Source organism: Martes martes, assembly GCF_963455335.1.
Source record: "Martes martes genome assembly, chromosome: 9".
Classification (NCBI taxonomy): Eukaryota; Metazoa; Chordata; class Mammalia; order Carnivora; family Mustelidae; genus Martes; species Martes martes.
In genome coordinates this window covers 118,638,516-118,657,485 of record NC_137896.1, presented here as the reverse complement: position 1 = coordinate 118,657,485, position 18,970 = coordinate 118,638,516, and the positions used below count along the sequence as shown (strand labels likewise).

The window sequence follows — 18,970 nt, the reverse complement described above, 5'->3', positions numbered from 1 at the left end:
CAAACGCTGCTCTCCTATCTGAGCACCCCAGCTCCCTGGAATATCGGCCCATTAACACTGGGACTGCATTCGCGTTCACACATCTGTCCACACGCAGACCACCAGTTCTAAGTTATTTTCTTACTTTTGTCTTCCAAAAAAGGATCAGTACTTTCTCCATCATCGTCCCCTAGCTCCTCCACATGCACACTGACAGCCGGTTTCCTCTTTGGCCCCACATGTACTTTCTCTTCTAGTTACCCCTTCTCACTTAGCTCTCCTTTTGCCACCACCCCTAGAACTTCAACATCTACAAAAGGATCTTCACAGACATGGTGAGCTCCCCTGGGACCAACAGTGCTGAGGCCTATCACAACTGGGCTGATCTTCGGGACGTGCTCTTTAACTTGGTGAGGAAGTCGGCTCTGTGACAGAGTGACAAGGCTACCCTACTTCTTTGTCCTCCTCTCTTCTTTGAGGCACATAAATATTTACCTTCAGATGGGCTGCACTTTTGTCCACATGGCCATGAGCTCTCTGGCCCTCCTCTAACCCCTGACCGGGCTGTGCTCTCTTCCTGCTCTAGTGTGAAAACTTGGTGAAGTCTAGTGAGGCAAACTCTCCAGCCCATGAGGAGTTTGAGACGATGCTGCTGATTGCGCATTACTATGCCACTCGCTCGGCCGCCCAGAGTGTCAAACAGCTGGTGAGATGGGGGGGAGGGGCACTCAGTCTTAATGGAAGCATCTTCAATGCATGAAGTTGAATAAGTTCAAGTTCCAGATTCTCAAGCTTGGTCCACTTCTCTCCTAGCTTCTCTTCCGTTTAGACAAATCTTTACCCCTCACTGAGGTCGTTTTCTTCCTGGACTCCTCCACTGTCCTTCTTAGGACTCTGACCACATAGCTCTAGCCTCATTATACTTAAACATTCAAATCCCACAATTTCTGCATTGATCTCTTAAGATATACACATGCCTTTGGCTTACTTGTGATCGTGTATTGTAAATTTGCTGTGCGTACTTGAATGACAGAAATAATCTAGGCTTAGGTTCTCTGTGCAGATGAAAAAGACCCCGAACTGCTTGAGATCCAGAGCAGTTTAATATGTATTACTGGTTTTCTGGTTCTGTGGCTGCCTTAGCCATAAGGTCACTGGGCTGGTAGCTCAGTTGCTACAGTCCCAGGATCGTAATGCTTTGATTTTAATCTGTAGGAAACTGTGGCTGCCAGGCTTTCTGTTTCACTCTTACGCCACACCCAGCTCCTGCCTGCAGACAAGGCCTTCTATGAAGCAGGCATTGCGGCCAAGGTGAGCTGGAACGAGGAAGGGTGTGGCAGAGGAGGCAGGGAAATCAAAAGTTGGAAGGTGGAATGCCCTGTCTGAGCAAAGCAGAGTGTGGGGCTGATGTTATGGAAGATACCATATTCCTGTGTCTTCTTGGATTCCTCCCCCTCCCTGGAAGAGCAGCATCCAAGCCCAGCTGCTCACTCCCACTTGCAACTTTTCTCTGTTGCAGGCAGTTGGCTGGGAGAACATGGCATTCATCTTCCTCAACCGCTTTTTGGATCTGACCGATGTGAGTAAAGAAGTTGTGCCCAGAGGGCGGGAGATTTCACCTGTCATAGAAATGTGTCTATCTCATGGGTGCCCACTCTGCCGCAGGCAATTGAAGAAGGGACTCTGGACGCCCTTGACCACTCTGACTTCCAGGATACAGACATTCCCTTTGAGGTGCCACTCCCAGCCAAGCAGCACGTACCGGTAAGAGCATGAGACTGGAGACCGGGGAAGGCCTCACCAGTGTGAGGGTGTTGTGAAGGGAGGACACTTTATCCCTTTATGTTGGTCCTCCTAACCTTTGTAATGGGCATCAGCTGGCAATGTCTTTGGAAGGGCCTCTGCCCTCACTATTCCTTCAGTGAAAGTAGAAGCAGAGAAAAAAGAAAAGGTGGTGACGAGGAATCCCATCCAAGGAGGATCACATACAGGGAAAAGATGATGCACAGGATGACAGTTTAGTAAGACTCCCAACTCCCCGCCTTCCACTTGCCCAGCCCTGCGTGAAGATGCTGCTTCTTTGTCCTTCCCAGGAGGCTCAGAGGGAAGAGGTTCGAGACTGGGTACTCACAGTCTCAATGGACCAGCGGCTGGAGCAGGTTCTGCCTCGGGATGAGCGTGGTGTGTACGAAGCTTCCTTGGTGGCAGCGAGCACTGGCGTTCGGGCACTACCCTGCCTTATTACAGGTACACAACCCTACACCTGTCCATGTTTCATGGTGGGCGGAAAGGGAGGGGGAACAACAGGCTCAAGAGAGTATTTTACTCTGAAATTGGTCTTGGTTTTCCCTCTCAAATGCCAGTTCGTTTTTTTCTTCTCCCACAGGATACCCCATTCTGAGGAACAAGATTGAGTTTAAGCGGCCAGGGAAGGCAGCTAACAAGGACAACTGGAATAAGTTCCTTATGGCTATCAAGGTTAGAGAGGGAGACTTGGAGGGTGCGGGCAGGGAGAGCAGCACTGAAAAGTGAGAAACCGCTAGAAGGGTGGGTGGGAATGTCAGGAAGGCAGGTGCAGGCCCTGGACTCTGCTCTCCTTACTGAGACGGGGGCTGATTTTCTTTAGAGAAGGAGCGCGTTTCCTTAGCACTAAAGAGTTCCTCTCTTGTTCTACTGTTTGTCCACAGACTTCCCACAGTCCAGTGTGCCAGGATGTGCTGAAATTCATTAGTCAGTGGTGTGGAGGGCTACCCAGCACCAGCTTTTCCTTTCAGTAACTAGTAGGCCTCAGGGAAGAATTAATTGGATTCTCTCCCTCATTAAAGTCTTGTAGGTAATGGAGACCACTGTGTTCTTTGATCAGAGTCATCCCCAACATCAGCCTAGTGCCCTCCCCCACCCCAAAGGAAATCATCATCAAGTTTTAGTACTTTTATTACAACTGTTTATGTCATCTTGGGGTTTATGTCACCATTGTGAACTGAGCCTCCGGATCAGCACCTGCTCCATAGAAGGGAGAACCTGAGTCAGAGCAGAGGGCAGGCAGCACAGCAAAGGACTTGACCCAATTCTAAGAGTGGTTCCCTGCCTCCCCCCTTTCCTAGGCCCCAGTTCTCATGGATTACCTGTCCTCAGCCCAGCTTTTCTGTGATGCCTGCATTTCTTGATTTTGATCCAGTAGCTGCTCATTTTCCTGTCTTTGACACTTGGGAAGTTCAAGCTCTGTCAGTTCCTTTAGCTGTAGGGGAGGATGGAGTTAGTACTCCTGCCCTGAATTATACTACAGTTCAGCACCTTTAAACACAGCCAGTCCTTGCTGAATGAGCCCTTCCTGTTTATTTTCCTTACCTGCTCCTGAAGCCCTTCCTTCCTGCAGGGCCCAACCCCACGTAGGGTGAGGGCAGCCACACAGCAGTAACCAGACAGGGCCGCCTCCGCTGCAGACATGAGCAAAGAAGGGATCCAGAGAGCCAAGGCTGTATCCTAAAAGGTGACGAGAGAAGGTGGGGGACTGAGAGGGAGCAGGACAGAAGTGGCAAGTAGGGGTGGTTGAAGGCCCTGTAGACTGCAAAAAGGCCGAGAAGAGCATGCACTCACATAGATTCTTGTGGGGTCAAACGGGCAGTCAGACTGTCCAGGCCCCTGGTCCACCGGTAGCAAAGGATCCAGCAGTCCTGGATGGCAATCAGCAATGAGACGACGGCCACCGTTGGCCACAGTGAGTGACACAGCGAGGAGGAGGCCCAGGGAGCAGGCCGCGGACAAGAGCAGGTTCCCTAGAGCTACTGCCAGGAGGGCCCAGTGCTGGCAGGGGCAGAAGATCAGGGTGAGCAGCTGCTCGCCCGCCTGACACTCCCACTGATAAGACACCTTGCTGTCTCTATCTGAGGCTCCTCCTCCCATTTGAAGACGAAGCCCAGTCAGGTCCTTATTTCCCTGATTCCAGGCCCCATTAAAGCTCCAGAAATCCCCTCTCACCAGTGGTGGGCGCAGAAGGTTCCTGGATGCCAAGAGGGCCACAAGTCCCACGGAAACACTCTGCAAGACACAAAGCCTGAAGCCCGCGCCGGTCTACGCCCCGCCTCCTCTCCCCCACGCTCGTGGACCCACCCCACCCCGCGCTCACCAGCAGCCCCGAGCCCACGGAGATGACATTGGCCGTGGTGTACTCCGGGGTGACCGCGCCGCGGGGATTGGCCACGTGTCGCAGGACTGTGCCGTGCAGCACTGCCCCCAGGAGCAGGTTCACGTGGCCCACCAGGATCAGCGCGAGGCCCACGCGCATAAGCCTCCGGGGGCCGCGGGCCGCGTCTGCAAAGCACGGGGGGGAAGGGTAGGCCTGAGCCGGGAAAGGAACCGGAGGGCCCCCCGTGGAGTGCCCCTGGCGAACCAGGGGCCGTGGGACGGCTCGCCGGTGGACGCAGGGGCCCAAGCTCGGGGCCGGAAATTACCGAATTCGTAGAGGCTGCAGCACCTCATCGCAGCGGTCCGCGCCCTGCCGCAGGGCAGCTCTACCTGGCTCCGGCTCCGCCCCCGCTCGCCCGGCCGCCCCGCCCCCTCGCCACCTGAAGGCCCCGCCCCTCACCACCTGAAGGCCCCACCTCGAGCGCACCCCGCCCGGGGCTCCGAGGCCGCGCCCCCTAGTGGGGAAGGCGCACACACACACCACGCTCTTAGCAAAAAGTAGACTTTTATTACAGCAGCAACTGAGGCGAATCGAATGGCCCCCCAGGGCCACCACTGCAGCACCACCCTTCTCTCCCGCCCCGTCCGCCCCAGCGGGATTGTAGAATTCAGCTCCCCCAGTGCCCGTGGGCCTCCTTTCCACACAGGCTGGGCGGGAGCCGCCAGATCAGCTACTAGCCCCCAACTAGAAGGCGGCTGCTGAGAAGGCCCAGGCCCACGTCTGTGCAAAACAAGTAAACAAAGTGCAGAGGGGAGGAAGAGAACGGGAAGGGGGAGGGTGATGCTCAGAACCAGGGAGCCCCAAAGCCCTCCTGAATAATAAAGGAGAGAAGGGGCTTCACAGGGTAATACTGACTGGGGGGAGGGGGCAGGAAGGCTGCTGCCATCTAGTGATGGCCACAGCTCTGATTAGGGGCCTGGCCCGAGGGAGCTCTAAGAGGAGACGGTGACAGCGGCTGAGTTGAGGGTGCTGTTCCTGGCAAAATTGAACTTGTTCAGGGTCTCCTCTAGCAGAGAAGTCAGTCGGCTCTGGTCAGCCTGGGGGAGAAGAGCTGGGTGAGACAGGGCAAGAGGAGAATGGAGTTGCCAGGGTGGCTGGAGGCGGAAAGCTCACCTCGCTGATGAAGCCCAGCTGCACCAGCTCGGCTGCCAACTCGGGGATGTTCTCATCTGACAGAGAAAAGGGAGAGGGTGAGCACAATGTGGGAGTAGTGGGCCCCCAGCCCTAGTCGGGTCAGCCCGGCTGGGAAAGAACGACACAAGCAGAACTGTCACGTCTACCCTCCGGTTTTAGGAGCCAAGATATTCGTTCTGTGAGTGTCAATGTTTTGCTGCCTTGTAACCTTCCTCCCCGCCCCTGAGAATGTCCCTCATAGATAAGACTTAAGAGACTCTCATCCTCTGAGGGAAAGGAGAGACTCACTTGGCATTAGGTCACAGCTCAGGTGCCGGTTGAGTTTGTCCTCCAGCTTCAGAAGAAGCGTCAGCTGGAGAAGAGGACAGTCAGAAGATGAGGCTCCTCTTTCCCTCTTTCCCACTCCCACCCAGCCCTCTGCAGCCCCGGCCCCCAGCCTTACATGGTGTTTGACTCCCTCCTCCACTGACTCGATGTTGCACTGCATCAGCACCACCTAGGGAGAGGACACGCACAGGGTCACAATAGTAGTATCACCAGGCAAAAAAAAAAAAAAAAAAAAAAGCCCCCAACAGCTAGAAGACTTTCCAGCCCACAGGACAAGCTTGCTAGAAACCAGAAACACACTCTTTTCCCTATAGGACAAAGCCTTATTTGACGTGTCCTCTTCTCCCTTCCACCATGACCATAGAGACCTCCACATCCACAGAGCCCACCTTGCGGGTCTCCACCTCAGCTGGTTCAGGTGTTGGAGTCTTGACAGAGGGGGGCACAACAGGTGATGTCACCTCCTCCTGCTGTGGCTGCTGGGGCCGAGGTAGCCCAAAGGCTGTCAAGGGGTAGATCCCATTCCTAGAGTGAGATCAAACAGGTCACATGGGCTCCGTGAATGCCTCAGGACACCCACCCTGCTTCCTATAGCAAGCCTTTCCTCTCACCCTTCTCTCACCTGACATCTTCAAGGAATTTATCCAATTCCAGAGCTGGTGACTGAGAGTACCTACAGAAGAAAAGACAGAAAACACGTGAAAGGAAGGAAGTAAGCAAAACAGCAGGTTCAACAATTCCCAAAGAATTAACAGTTGACAGAACCCTCAGTGAGAGTGACAAATCTGTCCCTTTCAGACCCTCTCAGAGAGTGAGTTACTCACAAAGTCTGAACTGGTTCTCTTCCTGGTCCCGCAGGGATTTCAGCCAGTACAGCACTGGTATCCATGTTTTTCGTGATCTCCTCCAGAGCATTCTCTGGGATCATGTCTGGAGGACGTGATGAAATGGAAAGAATAGATTAATGTCATGGAAGGTCCAGGGGTCCTGGGGGGAGTAAAGAATTCCTTTGGAAGTGGAAAAGGAAAGAGGGCATTGCTAGTGGTACTTGTTAATGCTCCGAGAGGAAGAAAATTCTTAGCAGGGCCAAGGGGACTCACGTTGGTGTCCCACAATGCAGTGGGCAGCAAGGAGTTTGAGCGAGGGCACTTCAAACAGTGCTGGGTGGAAAAGAAGTTCTCTGGCTGTTGGTCTGCGAGCAGGCTCAGAATGCAGGCACTTTTGAATGAACTCCTGGAAAAGGGAAAAGAGGAAGCAGAGTGGGCAGCTGGCAACCAGACCACTGTGTTCATCATGATACTTCGTCATTCATTACACTTAGCACAGGCTTCGTACATACTAGGCAGGCAGCACTGGTTGAGGAAGTAACTGTTACTCCTCCTGAAAGGGCTTTGAAGATTCTAAGGTATTAACATGAAAGGTATTGTTCAGGGTTTTTATGGTTTTAATTGTTTTTCTACTCTCCATCCACCAACTTTTTTTTTTTTTAAACTATTCAAACTTCCAGATTTTTTTTTCTGATTTTCTACTTCTATGCTTTAACAGCCCACTCACTGCCTCCCTTCCTCTCCGTCTCTCACTAAAATTACCTTCTCTGTTCCCAAACCTATCTGTTGTGGTCAAGAGTATTCACCATCTTTTTCTTTTCCAAGCCAACTACCACAATTTCCTTTGTCTCTTACAATCATTTATTAAGTTCACTGATTTTCCCCAAGCTTCCTCTACATGCACACACACCTCATTTCCCACCTCCCATAGGTCGTCCCATGATAATTAACCTGCTTTTCTTTTCCTCCTTACAAACTTAAAAGCCAAGAAGGTCAAATACCTAATCTGTCACTTGAATGCCCCAACCTGAAGCTGAACTAGAAATTTATACTCCACACTAGCCTCAGGACTTCCCAATAGTCTCCCTGTCACACCACCTAATGAGTTACAAACTATCCTTGTTTGGATCTTCCTGTCCCAGCCTCTTACTATAGTCTATCTACTGATTCATAACCTTATACCCTTCAAATCTCTAGCTCATTATTTCAGCACACTTTCCCTACCTAAAACCATATAAATATAAAACCCCACATGACAGATTTAATTCAAACTGATCAATTTGTTTAAAAATATCAAGATGGCTGTCCAAGAGCATATACCAATTACCTGAGGTAACCATTAGTTTATCTCCAGGCAGACACAACTAAATTAATACACAACTTTATCCCCAATACTACCCATCTTAAACCCTTAACCAGTGTGTGTATATACAAAAAACGGTAGGTACCACCTAGGGAAGTAATTCGAATAGTCACTGCTTTTGCCTGTCCTTGCTGCTTTCTGTTTTCTTGCTCTTAGAAGAGTATATTCCCAGTAAGTAAAAAGGAAGAAAAACCTAAAGACATTTCTAAGTCTGTTGATGAAGTGATCCAGAAGATTCTTACTCTCTGTAATGGGTCTTCTAGAAGCTGAATGGCACTGCTGATAGCTTCCTGTGGCACATATGAGGACTCTCCATTGCCCTGAATCTCCAGCACTGCCATCTGTAGGGAGGGGGAACAGAAAAGCCCAGTAGAAACTTCAGAACTTCAGTGCTCCAGAATCACCCTCTCAAGACCTTACTTGTCCTCCCTCCATTTCCCCTTCCATCTTCTAACTTGACCCCTTTCCATCACCACTGCCTGTGGTTTCCTCACCTCCAGTGCACACATGCCAAAGGAGTAGATGTCCACTGCTGTTGTCACATTAGTGACTTCTGGGGAAAACAGAGAAGCCTTTGTTTAATCAGAGGATGGGGGCTAGGGGAGGCAGAAATGCCTTTTAAACACTTTTTGTAAGCCAGCAGAGAACTACAAGTTTTAGTTCTGTTACCTCTGGGCCTCAGGTTATAAGGTAGAAACCTGGGGAACAGGGAGAGGGGAGAGAAACTGGTGCCTCACCTCCATACTCTGGTGCAAAGAAGTGTAGATTCTTCTGCTCTTCCCGACAAGTCTTCACATGATTGTTGATAGTGTCAGGAGCCACTGGGAGTAGGGGAGATACCCACAATCTGACCACCATCAACAAAGTACAGTCTCACTCCAGAGAGAGGTCCCCAGAAGCCAAATTCTCTCCTGAAGACTCTAACCCTCAAGGCGCAAACCTGTCCTTTTCCCATCTTGAACCACAGACTAAACATGAACACCACCTACTTCCCCTTTCTGGGGTCTACCGCTTCTCATTTAAGGTCCCTAGGTCAGTAGCAACAAACACTCCACACTAAACTAATAGGCATATAGGGGCCTTGGGCTGGCCAAGAAGCAATGGAGGCTAAGGAAAAACTTTTGCTTGTGATCTGCTCACCTTCCCCAAAGTTCAGGAATATATAATCCCTATCACATGAAAATGTGTGGTCTAGCTTTCAGCCACCCTCAAATAGCATAAAAGCATAGGCAGCCCTTCCTAATCTGGGACACTTAAAGATCCCAGAAACTTGGATGATTAAAAAAAAAAGGGTAAGAAGGAATAACAATACTACAACAAACTAGACAGCCTCCTTCTTACCCACCTTTACTGACTGAAACTCAAAAACAGCTCAAAGTTGAACCAATACCCTTGAATCAGTCTCACGTTTAATCCACCAAAATTTTAGACTCCTGCTCTACTCCCTATTGTTCAACATTGCTGCCATAGGCCTGAACGAGGAACCAGGGCCGGGCCCAGTTTGGACTCACTCAGATCATAAACAATGACTACAAGTCACAGAGAGTCTGGGAACACAGTATGATTTAGGGAACCATCCTGATGATGAAGGGAAATAAGAATCCAGGACATAAATGGCCAGCCAAGCAGAAACCACAGGAAACAAGCAAGTTATGGAAGGGCAAGCAGGTAGAGGGCTGGTAGGGAGAAGCCAAGCAGGCATAACTAGGCAGGGAGGCAGGGGCACAGGGCTTGCTCCCACGACTGCATGCACTGGGCAGCCACAAAGGGGAGCAGAGGGGGCACGAACAGAGCCCCACATGGGGCAACAGGGAGCTCTCACCATTAGCAAAAATCCTATGAAAGACTGTTGGGAACAGAGCAGCCCGTAAGCGGGAGGGAGGAAAACAGAGAAAAGTTGTGAGCGATGGAGCAGCCAAGCCCCAGACAAATGGACACACAAACCACACACAGACATGGCACACAGAAATGTTATACACAGCACACAGATACACAGCAAATGAAAGCACTCACAGCAGGCACAGCCTGGAACCTCCTTTGGTAGGGTCTGGCCCCAGGGGCTCAAATCAGACCTTAGACCCATCTCTTTGCCCTTTCCCAACCTCCTATCAAGGTGTCTGGATTAACCCGCTTCCCTCCAAAAAAGGTGTAAGATTAGTCCCTACCCTCTAACTGACTGGCCTCTCCCTATGAATTACCCCTAGCAAAGTCCTATCTCTTACCACCAGCCCGCATCTCAGAATTTTGCTCTACTCTCCCCACTCCTTGCATCTTACCCCCATGGTTCCCAAATTCCCGAAGCTCCCCTGCCCAGAACTTCTCCCTCCCCTCACCAGAGCCAATCTTGATGAGTCCGTTGTGCTGGATGAAGATGGTGTCACAGGTCAGGTTCCCATGGATGATGGGGGGGTCACAGGAGTGCAGGTAGCTGTGGGGGCACTGGGCTGTTAGAGGGGCCACTGGGAAATTAAGGGCAGGGGGAACCCAAGGGTTAAGAGGAGCAAGGGCCTGGTCTCCTGCTGGTCACCACAAAGATAATCCCCACACTCTGAATCTCCATTATGCCTGGTGAGTTAAATAGCTGGATAAGCACTAGGAGAAAGAGCTGGGAGACAGTATCGTGGTTACGGCATTAGAATGGACCCTTTACAAGACCACAGGGGCCTAATCTTGACAGTACAGGACTCAAAAAAAGTGGGCAGAGGCAGAAAAAAACAGCAGAGTAGTGCCCTAAAATCTGTTTGGAGGAACTAAATCAGGAAATAGGGGAAAAACGCTAACCAGATCCTACTTACCTAAGGGCAGAGAGGATTTGCGTGCACCAACGCTTCCAAGCCTGGAACAGTTTGATCAAAGGGTCAGCAGTAATCCCCTCTCTTAACCCTCCAACTAGTTCCCCTCCATCCCTTCCTGATTAGCTTCATGATTACTATAATCTTTTTAAAACCCCCAAACCAGCCTAAAGCTTTGTCTGTTCTTCCTCCATACCTTTTCATTCATAGTCTTGTGGTTCTTTTTGGTCTTCTTCAGAAACTGCTTAAGACTCCCAGATGACATGTATTCTGTGATAAAAATGACCTGGAGAGGCAAAGCACTCAAATAAGGTCGTAAAGTAGAAATGATAGCCTACCTGATGACATGTACACCAGATACATATTAGATCTGGAAGCCTGGTGGTGGTGGTTGTTTTAAGTTTCCCTCCTTTTGTTGTTAGCACCACATCCTTAGATTTAACAGGATGAAAAAAAACTACTCAACTATAAGAGCTATGGAAGTTAGGATGCCTGGGTGGCTTAGTCTGTGAAGTGTCTGCCTTTGGCTAAGGTCATGATTCCAGGATCCCGGGATCAAGTCCCACATCTGGCTCCTTGCTCAGCAGGGAGCCCGCTTCTCCCTCTGGCTACCACTCCCCCTGCTTGTGTGTTCTCTCTTTGACAAATAAATAAAATCTCAAAAAAAAAAAAAAAAAAGAAAGAAAAAAGAAAAGAAAGAAAGAAAGAAGGAAGGAAAAAAGAGAAGAGCTGTGGGAAGGAAACAGAAATTTGCTCATTTCTGCCCCACCCATCACCAGACAAAAGGCACAGGACATAGGCAAAGCCCTGCTCTCATCTCCACAATAGCTGATTCCAGTTTTGTTCCAAAACTACCTTATTTTCATCTCTGAATGTAAAAAGAACAATATATGTAGCTGGTCTCTTTGCGGTAAGCTCAAGAAAAAGTTCTTACCCTGGCCTTGTTCTCTTTAATGTCAGCCCAATACTTGTGAAACTTAACAATGTTGAGATGTTCCAACTGAATCAGATTATCAAACACAGCACGGACTTTTTCCTGAGAGCAGGGGAGAGAGTGGGATTAACAGGGTTCAGAAACCACTATAATTCTGAAAAGCCATTCCTTATCCCTCCCCAGAAATGATCTAATCCCAACATACTCTCCTCCTAATCGGCTTCTCAACACCAATTCCTCTTTAACACCTGCATTCTTTTTTTAATTTAAATTCAATTAATTAACATATAATGTATTATTTAAGGGGTACAGGTCTATGATTCATCAGTCTGACATAACACCTAGCACTCACCACAACACATACCCTCCCCAGCATCTATCACCCAGCCACCCCATCTCCCCACCCACACCTCCCCTCCAGTAACCCTCAGTTTGTTTCATAAGATTAGGAGTCTCTAATGGCTTGTCTCCCTCTCTGGTTTCGTCTTGTTTCATAACACCTGCATTCTAACACCACACAGGCTACATCCTTTCACTATCACCTACCTCCTGCAGCTTGTAGTTCTTGCGTTCAGAGAACTGAACCTCATTCCACACAACCTCTACACCCTCCTCTGTATCCATGGCCAGGTATGCACTGTCAATACCTGGTACGTTCCGCTGATTCACCTGAAAAGAAATTCAAATGGAAAGGAATTACTAAAGTAACCTTGTAAACCCTCCATTTTAATATTCCACATGATCATCCTCTCCTAGGCTCTGATCTGTTAAACTTTGGTCTGCCCCTTTCATACTTTCCTCTTCCACTTCACGCTTAGAATTCACTCCCCCAAGAGTGACACTACCATCACCTTACCTCTTCTCGCCTCTTCTGCCACCGCCCACATGGTGACTCTTCCAAGATCTCAGACTCATCTTCACTTTCTTCTTCTTCCTCTGGGGAAGCAGCTGAGGTCGTGGAGGTCACAGGAGGTGACACTGATGTGAGGCCAGGAGCTGAGGATGAGGATTCTACCTTTGGGTCTGAGCCACTACTGACTACTGTCTGGGACTCCCCCTCCGACATGCTGGAACGAACACTCAGGCCTGCATTGGTTGGGGCAAGGATGGAGAGAGAAAGAAGAAAGGGTCAGGACAGATCTGGGGCATCTAGGTGGCTCAGTCAGTTAAACATCCAACTCTTGATCTCAGCTCAGGTCTTGATCTCAGGGTCGTGAATTCAAGCTCCATGTTGGGCTTCACGCCTAATCTTAATAACCTCCTCTGGGTTTCAAAAGAAAGCAAAACATACACCACCCTTTAAATCCAAAATCAAATTAATCCTGTCTGAACACTAAAACATTAACTACTCTCTTAGTCTAGAGAAGGGAACTTATCTTGGTTGAAGATGACCCACCAGGAGTGGCAAATCTAAGATTTATGACAATATAACCCCCATTAGTAAGGTCCAAATGAACACCAAATCAGGGACAGATACCACTCCTTCTCAGCAATACTCACCCAACAGCCTTCCCTTTGAATCCTCACCTGTCTCTATTTCCACTGTGCTCAAGAACTAAGCTACACGGGCCTTGTTCAGAACAGATGACTCCAGACCCCAAAAGGTTCCACTGATTCAGCCCTAAGGCTGGACCTGTAACACTCTCAGCGAATTTACCCAGCTGAAACCCTCAGCTAATTTTTCCACTAGAATTCTGGCATTTGCTATCCATCCCTCCTATACGCAGATCAAGTCTGCCAGTCCAGGCTGAGGCTACCCCTGGCCCAAGTGACTAGCAGTGGTTAGTGACTTCACCCCTGATGACCTCACCTTCCCTGTGATGTGAGTGTGCAAAGGGGTACTGGTTAGCAACATTTTTTTTCATTCACTCATTCAACAAATGTTTATTAAGCACTTACTGTAGGCCAAGCACTGGGCTAGGTACTTGAGATACAATAGTGAATATAATAAATGAGGTGCCCACATTCATGCAGCCACAAGTTTAAACAGATCTAGGACTTTCAGCTTCCATTTCATTCACATGGCTCAAAGCTCCACCCTCTGAGATAACAGATCTGACAGAGATAGTCCCTCAAGAACAAGTAACTCAAGGGGCACCTGGGTAGCTCAGTTGATTAAGCATCTGTCTTGGCTCAGGCCATAATCCTGGGGTCCTGGGATCAAACCCTGCATCTGGCTCCCTGCTCAGCAAGGAGTCTGCTTCTCCCTCTGCCCCTTTGCCACCCAGGCGTGCCCACACACGCACTGTACTTCTATCAAATAAATAGATAAAACGTTAAAAAGAAAAAAACTAAAAAAAGAAAAAAAAAGAAAAGAGTAACTACAAATATAGCAGTTACAGGAAAAAGTACTATATATATATAGTATATTTTTTTCAAGGCACACAGCTACTTGGAAGAAAAACAATTCTCTGAAGGTAAATGTCATTAGCTTGTCCAGACAGGCACAGGACAACTGCTGAATGTTATTCCAAATCTCTAAGAACAAAGGCTGTGAAGGAGTTGAAACCTGTGTGTGCTGGGCTCAAAGGAGTGCTCCAGTATGAAAGTGGCATTCTGGAAAGTAGACTTCCTCCTCTAAATCCACTCAGTATACAGAACCCTCTGATCAAAACCAATCTTGAAAAGCCCTCATTTTAGAACTCTTGGATACCCACTTCTGCCAATCTTCACCCCCAGCCTACACTATGTATAACCCAAATCAGGAGATTCTTAATAGAAGACATTCTAGTAAATACCAGAGAACCATAACGCACTACAGAGAAAATCCGGCAAGATATTTTTTCCCTGTCATTTTCTAGGCCCTGCCCTTCACAGAGTGTATTCAACCAGCCAAGAAAGCTACTATCTGTATGTCTTAATAATCGATCCGAAAACGACTTAGAAATCATTTTCCTTTTCCTTCCCTTGAAAAATAACTAAGAAAATGGTAAGAAAGTTCATATGGATTACTTCCTAGAGCAGCTATATTTATAGACTGTATCTTGAATCTGAACAGCTCAGTAAAATTTCCAGCTAGATTACAAAAGGAAATACCAGTGACGTTCTAATACAGGAAGCCAGTTACCAATGGGCTCTAAGGAAACCTCTGAACTCAGGGCACAGATAATTAATCCACAGAACACCACAAAAGAAGCCAAACCTTTACCAGTCACAGGCATGTCCTTGGAATGTGCTGGTCTTCTCCCTCCCCAATCTTTCCCCAGCAGGCAAAATGAAGGCACTGCCCAAGATCCCCCAGCACTTCCCCTCCTGCTGAAAAAATCTTTGTAACGCTGGGATTTTCATCTCAGGGTCGTTCAGAGGTGTAAGAGATCACATACGGAAAAGGTCATTTACGCCCCTACAAGGGACTCTCCTCGCCGCCTCCAGCAACCCCGAGAATAGTGTGTTCACTTCTGAGCAGTGTAGGTAGATCGTCGCGCAAAGTTTTTCTCGGAGACTTTTATTTATTGGACTGCAGCCCCTCTGCATGTCGACTCCTCAGCAACAGCTCACAGGCCACCACAGGCCTCTGAGTCACCCTCACCCCGAGCAGACCAAAGGGCCTCCGGGACCCACAGGACCGTCCGCTCAGACGTCAAGGAAGCGCAGGGGACGGCTTCGCGCTCCAACAGGTCGCCCTGGCCGCTGACTGCAAGGGAGCACCCGCAGCCCCGCAGGCCCGGGAGCCAGCGGCCGCCACCTCATCAAAGGCCGGCCCGCGGCGCCGTCAGGGGCGCAGGCCACGCCCCCGCGCAGTCAGCGCGCCGGCCTCCGCCAGCAGGCGCGGCCCCGACGCTGCGCTTCCGCAGGCCGCGGGGCCCGCCACCACCGCCCCCGCCGCCGGCCCCGCCTCTCGTCAGCCCCAGTTCGACACGAACGCCAGGGCCTCGCGCCCCGCGCCGGCAGAATTCCGGGTCGCCGCCACTCAGGGCAGGCCGGGCGGGCCCGGCAGCGACCGTGGAGCCGCGGCCGCCCCTCGGCTCCGGCGGGCCGGGCCTGGGCCGCCGAGCGAGCAGAGCCGCCACCAGACACCCGCCTGCCCGGGTCCCAGCGCCCCGGGCCGCGGAGACCGACCCTTCCGTCCCCTCGCCGAGCCCCTTCCTCCCGCTCAGTCCCCTCGGTGCTCACCTCCCGACTCCGCTCCCCGCAGCCTGCGCTTCAGCTCCAGCTCGGGTTCGGGGCCGCGGACCAGAGAGACTCCCTCACAGCTGCGCTCCGCAGCGCAACCGAACTGCGGGCCCCGCCCTCGCGGCGTCCGGACCAACAGATGGGCGGTGCCGCACTGCCGTTGGGTTTCCATTGGATAAGGCGGTCAAGATGGGCGGTGCCCCGGGAAGACTGTCGCTCGCTGGCATAGTCTTCAACCCGGTCTCCTCCCCTTGAGCCTGTCCGGCCGAGACCTTTCCGAGGCTACGGTGTGTTCGTATCAACTGGGGCTGATCGCTCTGTCCACCCCTCCGTCCAGTCCAGGTGCCCCCGATGATTCTGCTGGGCGAAAGGAAGGCCTTCTCTCTCTTCTTGAAGGCGCCATGACAGTTCTGGTCCGACTAAAAGACAAAAGGAGCGAAAGACGCAACCTCAATCCGGGAGGAGCACCCACCCACTTTAATTATTTAGGGGGGCGAGACTGCGCAGGACACCAATTCTTCAGAAAGCTTAAAAATTTTCCTGAATATATGCTGAAAGTTGCATAGCACGGATATTTGCCAAAACTTTGCAGGAGGTTTTCACAGATAAATCGTTTGACCCTCTTAAGAAACCGAAATTATCATTCAGTGCTAATTGACAAATGCAAAAAAATGAATCAGAGACATTAAGCTATTCACCAAAAGTTGATAGGAGCCAGATCTAGCATTCAAACAGTGAGATTTGTCAAAGGCTTCCTTGAAAAGATGTTTGGAAAGAATTTGGGTTGACTTCGAGTAAGTGGAAAGAAAAGATTCTGGGTGAGCCCATTGATCTGCGAAAACTAAACACTGAGCCTGAGCGGTATAAATTCGCTGTGCCATTAGACATACGTTGTGGAGGGAGGAAGATGAATCAACTATCACAACTTGGGAATGTAATAATCACTAAATTTCACTGCCCTTAAAGGGACTCTCTCATCCTTCTTAACTAATAGAAAGAAGGATACCGTATCTGGCAGAAGTCCTCTGTTTTCTCAAGCCTTCACCTCAAAATAGTTATTTTTGAAATCTTTCATCCTTTGATTCTTTTACCTTTAAAAGAGAGCACTCACACACTCTTATAGAAAGCTGGAAGTTGCGGATCTCGTTTTGGATGTTTAAAAAAATGCATTTGTCCGCCAAATTTAGCATATAATTTCAGAAGAGTTGAGGTTAAATCTCTTTGTTCTAATCTTCGGAGGAAGGTTATTCCTCCTCCTCTCCAGGTTAACTTTTTTTCCTTGTGGGCTCCAAAGCAATTGGAGCCCCTGGTCCACTATAAACATTCATTAAATATCTGTACATATTATTATATCTCATTCTCTTCTCTCTGGTCCTTATTAATCAACCTTTCCTTTTCAACTAGCTCCTTTCAAATATGCGTAGAGGACCCATTGGCATCCTCCAGCTCTCATTTTGTTTTTAACTTTTCACTCTTTTAACTCTTTTATTTTAACTTTTCACGTTTAAAAATCTCAAAAACTGCATTTTCGTCACCTCATCATTTTTTCTCTGCTTTAAAAATATGTTTTAAAATCAAGTATTTCAAAAATATTTAACAGAGTGTAACAATATTGAATAGCTTCTATGTGCTGTGGTCCACTGTTTTAATTGCCTTATGACATATTAACTTATTTAATCTTCCCAAGAATCCTATGGAATATTGTGAATTAACAATTGCTATAGAATGTGAAAATCTCTTGTAACCCTACTTCACCAAAATAATTAAGACTTTGATGCTTGTGTCCCCATTTTTCCCCATGCATACATTAATATATGTGTATATAATTTAAAAATGAAAGCAAGCTGATACTACATAATCTTTTTCAGTTTACTCTGTTGCTTTTTTCCATGGCAGCTCATATAGCATTACTTTAATTTTTAACCACTGTAGAGTATTCCATTGTCCAACATTTAATTAGTAACAGGGGGCATCAGGGTTATGTCCAACATTTATTATTATTTATTTATATAATTTATTATAAATAAAGCTGTAATAAAGTCTTGTTGCACACATCTTTGCTTGTTTGTGAAAATTATTTTTATACATCCTTAAAAATGGAATTGCTAAGTCAAGAGCTAAGAACATTTTAACTTGAATAGATATTGCCAAGTTACTCTTCAAAAAGAGATCAAATAATATCAAGAATATGCTAGAGTTTAGGGGTGCCTGGGTGGCTCAGTGGGTTAAGCCTCTGCCTTTGGATCAGGTCATGATCTCAGGGTCCTGGGATCAAGCCCCGCATCAGGCTCTCTGCTCAGCAGGGAGCCTGCTTCCCCTTTTCTCTCTCTCTGCCTACTTGTGATTTCTGTGTGTCAAATAAAATCTTAAAAAAAGAATATGCTAGGGTGGTCCCTGGGTGGCTCAGTCAGTTAAGCATCCAACTCTTGATTTTGGCTCAGGTCACCATCTCAGGGTCCTGGGTTTGAGCCCAGTGTCGGGCTCCTTGCTGAGGACAGTATGTGCTTGAGAGTTTCTTTCCCTCTCCCTCTGCCCTGCCCCCACCACTGCCTGCACTTGTGTGCTCTTTCAAAGAAAATCATTAAAAAAAAAAAAAGAGTAGTTTTAGGTTTACATCAAAATTGAGATGATTCAGAGATTTCCTATATATTTACTGTAGCCCATATGCATAGCTTCTCTCCCATCACTCACCCAAATGGTATACATTTTACTGGGGATGAACCTACATTAACCTATCAGAATCACCCGAAATCCATAGTTTACTATGAGGTTCACTCTTGGTATTGTACATTCTATAGGTTTGGACAAACATATGATGACGTATATCCATCATTTATCTTACAAAGCATTTTTACTCCCCTAAAAATCCTCTGTGCTCTGCTTTCCCATCCCCAGCAACCACTAATACTAATATCTCTATAGTTTTGCCTTTTCCAGAACATCATGTAGTTGGAATCCTACCAACTTTTTAAATTGGCTTCTTTTGCTTAATGATATGCATTTAAAGATCCTTTGTGTGCTTTCATGGCTTGATAGCTCATTTCTTATTAGCACTGAATAATATGCGATGATCTAGATGTACCACAGTTTATTTTATCCATTCACCTACTAAAGGACATCTTGGTTACTTCTAACTTTTGGCAATTATGAGTAAACCGCCTATAGATATCTGTGTGCAGGTTTTTGTGTGAATGTAAGTTTTCAACTCCTTTGGGTAAATACCAAGAAATGAGATTTCTTTTATTAATAGGTAATTTATGAAGTTTATTTTTACTTAAACTCAATTAATTAATATAGAATGTATTATTAGTTTCA

The 18,970-nt window shown here is 48.3% G+C and overlaps 3 protein-coding genes across 5 annotated transcripts in view; 1 reads left to right on the top strand and 2 right to left on the bottom strand.

Annotated features, from left to right (window-relative positions):
* The window catches only part of IFT172 (intraflagellar transport 172), a gene marked incomplete at its 5' end in the record, with an annotated part of 34,111 nt that extends 31,290 nt beyond the window's left edge, over positions 1–2,821 (top strand). Inside the window, 8 exons of the mRNA XM_080813679.1 lie at positions 279–389; positions 566–685; positions 1,195–1,290; positions 1,499–1,558; positions 1,645–1,743; positions 2,073–2,226; positions 2,366–2,457; positions 2,667–2,821. Coding sequence (XP_080669805.1) covers positions 279–389; positions 566–685; positions 1,195–1,290; positions 1,499–1,558; positions 1,645–1,743; positions 2,073–2,226; positions 2,366–2,457; positions 2,667–2,756 — 822 coding nt within the window. The 3' untranslated portion in view covers positions 2,757–2,821. The remainder of the gene's footprint in view (positions 1–278; positions 390–565; positions 686–1,194; positions 1,291–1,498; positions 1,559–1,644; positions 1,744–2,072; positions 2,227–2,365; positions 2,458–2,666) is intronic.
* A 74-nt stretch (positions 2,822–2,895) lies between these two features.
* KRTCAP3 (keratinocyte associated protein 3) lies at positions 2,896–4,502 on the bottom strand. Its single transcript, XM_080812759.1, has 7 exons — positions 4,431–4,502; positions 4,106–4,290; positions 3,958–4,017; positions 3,577–3,783; positions 3,328–3,462; positions 3,105–3,217; positions 2,896–2,979 (listed from the first exon to the last, which is right to left on the bottom strand). Exons 1-7 carry the CDS (start codon positions 4,456–4,458, stop codon positions 2,973–2,975), a joined length of 735 nt encoding a protein of 244 aa, XP_080668885.1. The 5' UTR covers positions 4,459–4,502; the 3' UTR covers positions 2,896–2,972.
* A 150-nt stretch (positions 4,503–4,652) lies between these two features.
* Positions 4,653–15,790, bottom strand: NRBP1 (nuclear receptor binding protein 1). 3 transcript variants are annotated; one of them, XM_080812756.1, is made up of 18 exons: positions 15,656–15,790; positions 12,399–12,628; positions 12,089–12,211; positions 11,543–11,644; positions 10,805–10,894; positions 10,612–10,652; positions 10,150–10,244; positions 8,554–8,637; positions 8,311–8,369; positions 8,059–8,157; positions 6,727–6,859; positions 6,451–6,556; positions 6,249–6,299; positions 6,016–6,151; positions 5,742–5,795; positions 5,588–5,651; positions 5,279–5,334; positions 4,653–5,202 (listed from the first exon to the last, which is right to left on the bottom strand). In XM_080812756.1, the coding sequence occupies exons 2-18, from the start codon at positions 12,606–12,608 to the stop codon at positions 5,098–5,100; spliced, it is 1,608 nt and encodes a 535-aa protein (XP_080668882.1). In that variant the 5' UTR covers positions 12,609–12,628; positions 15,656–15,790; the 3' UTR covers positions 4,653–5,097. The 3 variants fall into 3 exon arrangements, with proteins under 3 accessions (XP_080668882.1, XP_080668883.1, XP_080668884.1); XM_080812757.1 differs by lacking the exon at positions 15,656–15,790 and adding an exon at positions 14,866–15,065; XM_080812758.1 differs by lacking the exon at positions 15,656–15,790 and adding an exon at positions 14,691–14,800.
* Positions 15,791–18,970: the final 3,180 nt, after the last annotated feature.

Coding starts and splice junctions, on each gene's coding strand:
- NRBP1 (XM_080812757.1), bottom strand. CDS start 15,016: ATGCAGAGGGGCTGCAGTCCAATAAATAAAAGTCTCCGAGAAAAACTT. Junction 6,152..6,248: donor AAATTCCTTGAAGATGTCAG/GTGAGAGAAGGG, acceptor ATCTCACTCTAG/GAATGGGATCTACCCCTTGA. Junction 5,652..5,741: donor AGGAGGGAGTCAAACACCAT/GTAAGGCTGGGG, acceptor CCTCTTCTCCAG/CTGACGCTTCTTCTGAAGCT.
- KRTCAP3 (XM_080812759.1), bottom strand. CDS start 4,458: ATGAGGTGCTGCAGCCTCTACGAATTCG. Junction 4,291..4,430: donor CTGCAGCCTCTACGAATTCG/GTAATTTCCGGC, acceptor CGTGCTTTGCAG/ACGCGGCCCGCGGCCCCCGG. Junction 4,018..4,105: donor CCGTGGGCTCGGGGCTGCTG/GTGAGCGCGGGG, acceptor TGTGTCTTGCAG/AGTGTTTCCGTGGGACTTGT.